The sequence below is a fragment of the Sceloporus occidentalis genome, unplaced genomic scaffold (assembly GCF_023333645.1).
Source record: "Sceloporus occidentalis isolate IW3139 unplaced genomic scaffold, rSceOcc1.0.p SCAF_5, whole genome shotgun sequence".
Lineage (NCBI taxonomy): Eukaryota > Metazoa > Chordata > Lepidosauria > Squamata > Phrynosomatidae > Sceloporus > Sceloporus occidentalis.
The window spans coordinates 57,452,725-57,462,806 of record NW_028316985.1 but is presented as its reverse complement, the minus strand read 5'-3'; the positions used below and the strand labels follow the sequence as shown (position 1 = coordinate 57,462,806).

General features: G+C 39.0%; 1 protein-coding gene across 4 annotated transcripts; it reads right to left on the bottom strand.

Annotated features, from left to right (window-relative positions):
* Positions 1-4,758: 4,758 nt before the first annotated feature.
* LOC149312205 (protein LLP homolog) lies at positions 4,759-9,426 on the bottom strand. 4 transcript variants are annotated; one of them, XM_089524182.1, is made up of 3 exons: positions 9,360-9,426; positions 7,459-7,660; positions 4,759-5,463 (listed from the first exon to the last, which is right to left on the bottom strand). In XM_089524182.1, the coding sequence occupies exons 2-3, from the start codon at positions 7,646-7,648 to the stop codon at positions 5,300-5,302; spliced, it is 354 nt and encodes a 117-aa protein (XP_089380308.1). In that variant the 5' UTR covers positions 7,649-7,660; positions 9,360-9,426; the 3' UTR covers positions 4,759-5,299. The 4 variants fall into 4 exon arrangements, with proteins under 4 accessions (XP_089380308.1, XP_089380307.1, XP_089380310.1 ...); XM_089524181.1 differs by having other exon boundaries at positions 9,347-9,415; XM_089524184.1 differs by having other exon boundaries at positions 9,351-9,375.
* Positions 9,427-10,082: the final 656 nt, after the last annotated feature.

Here is a 10,082-nt window from a genome sequence, read left to right as displayed (position 1 = left end):
ACCTTGTTGAATGGGGGTGCAAGGCGGATGAAAGATCTGGCAAATTCAGTAAAGGCACCCAGAGCTCTGTTCAAGGAGGGTGTCCCAATTTGATCATCAGTGATCCTCCATCCCTATCCAGGCAATTTTAAATCATGACTTTTAACTGTTATATTTTAAAGGATGTTTATTATGTAAGCATATTCTAATGATTTTACAGTATTATATTTTAACTGTTGGTTTTATCTGTTTCCTTTTTTAATTGTATTTTGTATTTCAACATATTGTACCCTGTCTCAAGCCTTGAGAAGAGGCAGGAAAGAAATATAATTTATTATTATTATTATTATTATTATTATTATTATTATTATTATTATCGCCCCTCGTTTTTTGCAGGGGATCCATTCCGGACCCCCTTGCAAAAATGGAGTTTTGCTTATATTCAAGCCCCATTGGTTTGGCTCAAATATAGGCACAAGTGTGTGGGGGGTGTGCTGTGGGGGCCATTCTGTCCCCCTGCATTCGTCCCTCATGCATAAGTGAAGGATGAGCGTATGAAGACCGCAAAAGCAGAGGGAGGATTGTATTGTGGGCCTAAATCCAGTGCACTCCCAACTGGAGTGGGCTCATTGACTTACAGAATGCACATGTTGAAGAGTTGATTTACTGGGTCTCCTATCCATAGGAACTAACAAGTGGATTTAGGTTATGGTCTATAACCTGTGGCAAGGGGATGTTATGGGTTTAAGGGGGTGATGAAATAAGCTTCCACCAGTCCGACTGCAAACGCCTAAAGCAAGGTCTAACTTTATTATTTTATGAAATGTGTTGTAATGGTATATATTAAAGAGACTGCATTATCCATTTCTAATTTTGTCACCTACAATAAAATAACCTGTTACCAACTTTCCTCAAATGTGAAACAAAAATAGAAAATTATATCTCATTGGCGTTTTTACACATACATTTGGGGAGGGTATTTTTCCCCCCTCTGTAACATCTCACAACTTTATGGTTTCTAAAAGGAATACCATGTAACATTTAAAATATTAATAGTTTGGCTAGAAATACACATTGTCAGATAACATTCATGAAAAAGACAAGAAATGTCTTGTTTCCTTTAAAAAAAGAAAAGAAAAACATTTTTATTAATTTTAAGGGGAAACTGCCAGATTAGATTTTTCGTACAAAACTAATGTTGGGTTTTGCACTAGGAAAAGATCAATTGTTTTAAATGGCTATTCAACCATACATTCTGCTAATTTCATGTTTTGACCCTCACAACTGATTAGAGACTATTTAGAATATCAGTCAGTTTCACTTATGCTTCTTTTTCCAGTTTTCTTGAGCTAACACTTGAGCCATAAACATCATTTGGCAATTAGAAAATCCAAACCAAACACCCTTGTTCAGGCCAATTTAAAATAAAGCAAACAATCAAGGAACAAGTCTTTAATGATAGTAATGCACCTAAGTACCTTAAAGACACCAGATACTATCTTATCATGGAAGCTAAATAGACTCAGCCAAGGTTAGTACTTGGGATTGGAGACCACCAATTAATGTAGGCTATATTTCAGAGGAAGGGACTGGAAAGCCACCTCTGGGTATTCTTTGCCTAAGAAAACTCTATGGAATTCATGGGGACTGTCATAAGTCGACAGGCAAACACACAGATTTTTAGAAGGCAAAACATTTTCACAAAATAAAACTCTTCAGAGACAAATTCTAACTTATACAGCTATGAACAGAACAATTTTTTTAAATCATTAATTCCAAACAAACCAGCTGAATTTGTTTTTATGAAAGCTATTTAAATTGATTATACTTTTTTATTATTGTATTTTATGGGGAAGAGCATAACTGAAAGCAAAAATGTTTACTATAAAATCATTTAAACTCCTTTCTTGTAAACAATACTGTTTATTTGGATAGAACATCAGTAAGATTTTCAGGAAGTATCTAAAATTAATCGATATTACTGCCTTTATTGTTAAAAAAAGTATTAAAATATATTCTAGCAGTATAAATGCCTGGAAGGAAATCAATATATATATACACACATCTTGTTTATATTTTAAAAGGCTGGGATAAAAGCAAATTGTGGATGCAGTTTGTGCTGCCAAAGGCTTTAAAAACATGTTTTCCCTTGTGTTTAACAGATACTCATAGCACCATCTACTGGGCATTATGCAAACCAACGTTTTTATTTATCTAACCAGTCCCAGAACAGGACTGCAAAACAAACATCCGTTTACTCATGTTGCCCAGCATAATTGCTCAGAAAAAGAATGAAGTCCATCACTTTGGTCTTGCTGCTTTGGATGTCAATAAACATTCCAATTAGTGTCAGTTTGGATCTAGGTAATGGTTAGTGGGGAACTTGAGGGGGGAAAGACAGCTCATGCTAAACTGCCTACTGAATAGCCATCAGATGGTAATCACTTTTCATCACTGAGCTGCATCTAAACCAGTGACCTAGAGGTGGAAAAAAAGTAATCTCACATTACTGATAGTTCTGTTCATCCAGGCACCTTTTACCAAGCATGTTTGTGGGAGCTTTAGATCCAGAAGAGGAAAGTTCCAGAAAAATAATAGGATGTGGAAGTCTATCTACTATGCAGATTATCAGGAATCAGGATCACAAAATTGGTTTCATGGCTTTATTGTCACAATGCAAAAATGCCTATTAATCCTTTGAACAATGCAATTCTTACTACAGTTGTTTTGTAGTGTTCTAACAAAGAAAAACCTAAAAAGGCCTCTTGTTGTGTGTCTTTAAATCAATTCCGCCTCTTATGGCAATACTATGGGCCCAGACAGGCCAAAATAAAGCTGCTTTGGGTCACTATGAAGGTATGCTGTTTAAATGACACACACATCTTAAGATGCCAGAAGCTGCACCAAAGCTGTGCTCCAGTCCTTAGGACTGGTGTGTGGCTTTGGTGAAGCTTCCGCCCTCTTAGGATGCATGAAGCATTTAAATAGCATATCTCCAAAGTGACCCAAAGAAGCTTTATTTTGGCCTGTCTGTTTGAGCCCTATAATGCATTTTTCTTGGCAAGATGTGTTCCGATTTAGCTATTGCTTACATTTTAGGCTTAAAAAGTGTGTCTTGCCCAATGTCACTGAGTAGGTTTCCATTACTAAACAGGGATGTGAAATCTGATCTCCCAGAATCCTAGTCCAACAGTCAACTACCACCCCAAACTAACTCCCTCAAAAAGGTCTTATTCTGGTGCAATACAAAACAAATGATTCTGAGCCAGAGGAAATGTAGTAGACTTCATAGACCAGGACGCTGGCAGTGGAGTACAGTATTCTGTGGATAAGAGGAGGGAAAACTCCTCTTGTGTTGGAGTGGTAGAAAACTCACTGCTGAGAGGGACAGATGCAGCGGTCTATGAACTGGACATGAAGTGATGCAGTGGTCTACAAACATGACGTGTTGCCTTCCTAGGATCAAAGATGTGATAGACAAGCTAAGACTCATCAGTCCCACTGACCATAACCCCTTTTCTTCTCAACCATGTCAGAACGATGTATTGTTAAGTGAACATGAGGCTCTGGGTAGAAAAATGATGGGTCCTCAAAGGGATTATTTCATCACCCCTTCCTATGGAAAATTATGGCCCAAGAAGAGAGAGAATGATATAGGAAGCGAGAAATTGTTTACACAAATGGTATCATCCAGAAAGATTTTACTTCTTGGACTGTGGTCTATGTTTCCATGAAGAAATGGTTCATGAAGTTGAGTTCCACTGCACAGTGGATGGGAAGAATGTAGGGTACTGGTACAGATAAAGCCCTATCATGTCTACCCATTCACCTAGTCTCATGGGGCGGTCTTTACTATGTTTATAAACTATCTTTACAAACGACTTGGGTGAAGGAATAAAGGGGATACTTATCAAATTTGCAGATGATACCAATCTGGGAGCAGCAGCTAATATTTCAGAATTTAAGGTCACTGTAATCAGCTGGAAGCTGGGCCAAAAAAAATCCAAAATTAATTTCAGCAGGGACAAATGTAAAGGTCTACATTTAGAGAAGAAAAAAAATGGATGTACAAATAAATGGTGTACAAAACCTGGCATGACAGCAGTATAAAAATTCTAGAGGTGTAGTTCTCAATATTTGGTTGTTCATATGTTTTAGATTTCAACTCTCACAATCCCTGTCCACTGGCCTGGCTGGGGCTTCTAGGAGATGATGTCCAAAACTTGAAAATCCCTGATTTAGAGTTCTTAGTAGTCTGCATGCTAAACATGAATCAACAGTGTAATGTGTCAGCAAAAAGAAAAAGCTAGTACAATTCAAGGCTGCATCAACAAATCTATAGTGCCCAAACCAAGGAAAAGAAGTTGAGAGTAAGGAATGGTTGCACAGTATAGGTGGAGCTCTTGTCACTGGACTAAAGCCCATCATTTCAGTGTTCTTTAACTTTGCATATCTACATTAAATATGTATATGAGGATGCCAGCTCAAGTCTACAAAAGCTCATGCTACCAGCTTGTTTCTTTCAGTCAGTCTTAAAGATGTTACTACATCCCTCTGCATACATTATATATTAATATTATATAGATTCAAAATATTAAATATTCATATTGGTTCAAAAAGAACTAAAGGTATTAGGGACAGCAGCAAAGTTGTCATATTTCTACCAGAAATATTTGAAATTTTGCTGTTCTACAAGCACCAAGACTGAAGTAAGCAGCTGAGCACAATTTAGTGAGAGATAATTGTGACTACTGCAGTAAAAGGAATAACAGCGCAGGATTTTAAAGACTCACAAATTTATTATGGTATGAGCAGTCATAGACTGCAGTCAGTCCACAAAATAAACCATAACAAATTTCTTTAGATCTCCCATTCTTGTTTTTTCTGCAACAGACTAATATGGCTACCTGTCTGGAAACTGAAATCAATGGGACTTAAAACATTTGACTGCACACATGAGTTCTATTATTTTCAAAAGTATTTTCATCATTACCTTTGATTGGACTATATCTCCTATGGGCTACATTAATGAATGGCACATTCTAGTTATAAATAACTTAAAGTCCACTGATTTCTAGGTAGGACTAACAAAAAATTTAGCCCTATGATTACAATCAGATTGTGTTCAATCTGTCCACATCCAATGTGTATTACAAAGAATTTTATTAACTGGAGTCTGTTCCAAACTGACATTTCTAAAGCAGCAAACTAAAACATTTTTTCCTGGTTAATTCTCCAGGTTTCAACTGGGGGGAGGCAGGCTGACATATATATATAATCTTTTCCCCCTCTACCTCTTAAAATAGAAGTTAGAAAAAGTCTACCATGCTAGTCCCTTAGGTGCTTTATTCTTATTTTTTCCTTTGACACGCTTTGACTTAAGCCTTTTCCTCTGCCTGGGATTCATCCACGTTGGGTACTGTCCATGTTGATCTAAAAGAGTCTTCGAATTTCTTTTGTTATCCATGTCCATCTTACTTCCATCTGTTTAAAAAAAGAATTAAATTAGCCACATGAAATGTTCTATCCACTATTTAAGAGAAAACTAATAAAGACATACTGGAAAAATAAAACAATGATTCTGTTTAGTTCTGTTAGTCTAACAATGATGGCAAAGTAAATAATTGGAAAGAAAATAGACAAATAAGTATCAGTTGAATATCCCTTATCCAGAACTCCAAAATCCAAAACACCAAGGAAAACTGAACCTATGGCCTGTTACAGACAGCCAAAATAAAGCTGCTTCGAGTCACTTTGGAGATATGGTATTTCAATGATGCATGAGTCCTAAGAGTCTGGAAGCTTCACCAAAGCTGCACTCCAGTTCTTAGGACTGGAGCGTGGCTTTGGTGCGGCCTTTGGACTCTTAGGATGCATGTACATATTCTATTAAGAGGCAATGGCAGCTCTCAGAGAAGAGGCAGAAATAACCCATTCCAGATAGGAAGAACAGTAGGGAGTAATGGCAATAAGGGAATGGGAAGAATAATCTGGAGGGCGATTTTTATATTTTGTAAGTACGGTGCGCCCGTATCATACGCGGGCGCGCTTTACACGGCTTTCATGGAAAGGATGAGGAAAAGATTGAAAAGGAATAGGAGGCATTAAAGATTTTTTGTGGTAAACGCTGGAAAGAGATACAAAATAACAAAGATAGACATGTAAATATATATGGAAATACCACTTAACTTTGACAAGGATAGGAAGGTGTAAATCAATAAAGAAATAAGAGACTGGAGTTATTTAGGATTATAAAAAGTATAAGAAAACGATGTAGAAGACAGTAATAAACACACAAGACAAGTGTTATACGTAGGAAGAATATTTATTTTATTTATCTTTCTGAAAAACTGGATAATTTTGGACAGCTGAATGTTTAGAAAGATACAGATAGCTATGTGTTCATAAATGTACGTTGTTATAACTATTAATTTATCTAACTGTAGAAATTTTTTCCTTAATGCTTAAGTTTTCAATAAAAATGAAGGAAAAAAAAGCCGCACAGGGAGGAGGGGTTGTTCAGGGACGTAGCCAGGATTTTAGGAAGGGGGGGGGGGGTCCAGACTAAGTGCCACCATTATAATGGGGCTTGGGTGCAGCGGCGCAGCAGCACGCACCATTCATTTTTCTAATGGAAGGGGGGGTCCAGACCCCAAGAACCCCCCCTTGGCTACGTCCCTGGGTTGTTCCCTTAAGGAGTAATGGGGTGCGTGCCCATGGGCCGTGCGTGCCGCCACGTGCACGAAACCCATTCATTTAAATTTGCTTTACATGGGGGAGTCCAGAACAGATCCCACATGTAAAGCAAAGGCACACTGTAAACGTTTTTAGAATGTTTTCTCATTCTTCCTGTATCTCACTTCAGAGACTTTGAAATATAATCAGAGGCACTGGTCTAAATCCAGTGTGGTAAATTTTTCTTCTCCTTCTTCTTATCCCTTTCCTCCTGCAACTCTCAGATTGGACAACAGCTCGGGAGGGTTTCCAAGCCTCCCAGAACAGGTTTTAAAGGTGCATGTAGGACTGCAGTGGGAAGGGGATTTCCCCTTTTCTATTTTGTTGAAAGAAGCAGTTCCAGCAGGAGATGTAATGTGCTGGATCCTGGCCTTTGGTTCCACAGATGATTCTATCCCATGCCCAACACTTCGATATGGAGCACAAGAAACCAAAATATATGTATAAAAGAACACCACATCTTATTTCTATAAATATTCCCTTTGAAATAATGCAAACTACAGCACTTCTAACACTGGCCAGGGAAATAGCTGCATTTATATAGCAGTAATGGCTGCGTTTTTGTAGTAGAGGTATTGAGAGACTGGCAAATCATATAGAAATATGAGAAAAAAGCAGCATTGAAAGTATTGAAAGAGGTGAGTATTTTCAGACTAAGCGCATACTGCGGATCTCACCAACCTGATTGCAGTTCTTCAGTGTTTGATACACTTTAGAGAAAAATCTAAATACAGTCAAACTTACCTTCAGGATCTTTTTTCTCTGTGACTTTCTCAGCTGGTACAACAGTTACAATATCTTTCACTTCATCCATTACAATGTCACTGTTCGTTTTCAGGATGCTCTGCAACCTGGCGAGTTCCTTGGGGGCATTTTTCTTCCTCTTCTCTGCTCGCATCTTTCTCTTCCATTTGCTTCTTAAGCTTTTTGCCATTGTTGTTTGCTTCTGTAAGTAGGGAAATAAACACAAAGTTGAAAACTTGCAATACTGGTTACATTACCAGACTTGTATGTGCACATGCCCATACAACCACACAGAGAGCCTGAGATTAATCAGTAATGTAAATGGTAGCACCTATTGCAGGAGTGGAGATCCTGCAAGGCTGCTAAATTACAGCTCCTTAACCAATGGCCATATGGACTGTGTCTGATAGGAGTTGGAATACAACAACCCTTATGAGATTTCCCCACCATCGACTCCCCATTACTTTTTCTGCCAGCAAGGATGAATCCAAAGAGGAGCACTAGTAAAATGCTGGTAGCCCCACCTCACTTCCAGTGAACATGAAAATAAGTATTTACACTCAGCCTGACACTAGGCAAAGCTAAGTGCTCTTAAGCTCCTCAAGACATGGCATATTCTCAGTTCTGTACTATAAGTGTAAGAAGTATATACAGTATCAATAAACCATATAATTTAAGAATCGGCTTCTACATTTTCATTTAGGAAGCAAAACAAAATACACAAATAGTAGACCACAAGCTGAACATGAATCAACAGCGTAATGCAGCATCTAAGGAGGACAATGCAGTTCTAGGCTGCATCAATAGAAGTATAGATCAAGGGAAGCAATAGTGCCACTGTATTCTGCTCTGGTCAGGCCCCACCTGGAATATTGTGTCCAGTTCTGGGTGCCACAATTCAAAAAGGACATTGAGAAACTGGAGCCATGTGTCCAAATGAGGGCGACTAAAATGGTGAAAGGTCTGGAAACCTTGCCTTATGAGGAACGACTTAGAGAGCTGGGGATGTTTAGCCTGGAGAAAAGAAGGTTAAGAGGTGATACGATAGCCCTGTTTAAATACTTGAAGGGATGTCATATTGAGGAGGGAGCAAGCTTGTTTTCTGCTGCTCCAGAGACTAGAACCCAGAACAATGGATGCAAACTGCAGGAAAAGAGATTCCACCTCAACATTAGGAGGAACTTCCTGACAGTAAGGGCTGCTTGGCAGTGGAACACACTCCAGCCTCGGAGTCTCCTTCTTTGGAGGTCTTTAAACAGAGGCTGGATGGCCATCTGTCAAAGGGGTGCTTTGATTGAGAGTTCCTGCATGGCACAGCCAGAAATCAAAGACATAGCCATGTTAGTCTGTAGAATCAGTGTGTTGAGAGATCATGTTGCACCACTGAGACTAACTGAAAGAAAGAAGTTGGCATGAGCTTTCGTAGTGAAATGCAGCCACTCACTCACAAGCCACAAGGCTGTGAGTTCCCTACCATTGCTATTGGTACAATCTACTTCCTCAGATGGAAGGGTGCTGGCCTTGGTGGCCCTTGAGGTCTCCCCCAACTCTATGATTCTACGAAACATAAAATACATCATGAGTAAGATTTCAACCGTGATTTAGGTCTCTCTGCCCTTCACATTTCCCTCTCATTTTAAGCTAATTATATACTGCATTTTATTGCTGCTGCAAAAGTAATATATTCAACCATCCACTGCCTCATATGAGGAAACACTACAATGGAGTATTATTATTACTTGATAGGCTTCGCTCTGGAGGTTTGGCCTTCCTTGGCACCAGCCAAGACTGGAACCCTGTTCTCCCAGAGTCTTAGCCCAGCGCTCCAACCACTGAGCAACGCTGCCCCGAGGAGACTCGAACCCCTTCCCCCGGCGCCCCTTTTTACCTACGGAACAGACCTTGACTCTCCGCCAGCTCGCGACCGGAAGTCCCTGCTGAGAAGCACGCCGTCTAGCAGCGCTTCTTCCGGAGCTGCGCAGAAGGAGCCAGACACGCCCACAGCAACAGACTTACGTCAGTATGCAGAGCGAGCGAGCGGGCGGGCGGGCGCGCACCTCCGGCTGACTCTCGCTGTCCGCCACCGCCCCCTGGCGAACGCCTCCGGTACTGCTTCAGCTTGTTTCTGACGGATGGCGACCCGAAGGTAAACGCCCTCCTGGGTGACCTTAGGCAAGCCACACTTTCTCAGCCAGAGAGGACAGCAAAGGCAAAAACATTGTTATATATTAGGTATAACATGATACTATACATTACTACATAGAGTGTGTGTGTGTGTGTGTCTTACATATGTTATACACATGTGTGTATTTTATATATATATATATATATATATATATATATAATACATGTATGTATTATACGTGTGTGTATATGTATATACATATAGTCTATATATGTGTCTATTATATATATATATATTATATGAAAATATATATTATATATAAATAAAATGTATACATTATTATTATTATTACAGTTTATTTATATAGCACTGTAGATTTACACAGCGCTGTACATACAAATAATAAAGTCGATAAAAAATGAAACCTGCCAATGGCGTACATTTTTATATTTTATATTTATAATATATTATACATATCTATTATATGTGTGTGTATCTT

Coding starts and splice junctions, on each gene's coding strand:
- LOC149312205 (XM_089524182.1), bottom strand. CDS start 7,648: ATGGCAAAAAGCTTAAGAAGCAAATGGAAGAGAAAGATGCGAGCAGAG. Junction 5,464..7,458: donor AGAGAAAAAAGATCCTGAAG/GTAAGTTTGACT, acceptor TTTTTTAAACAG/ATGGAAGTAAGATGGACATG.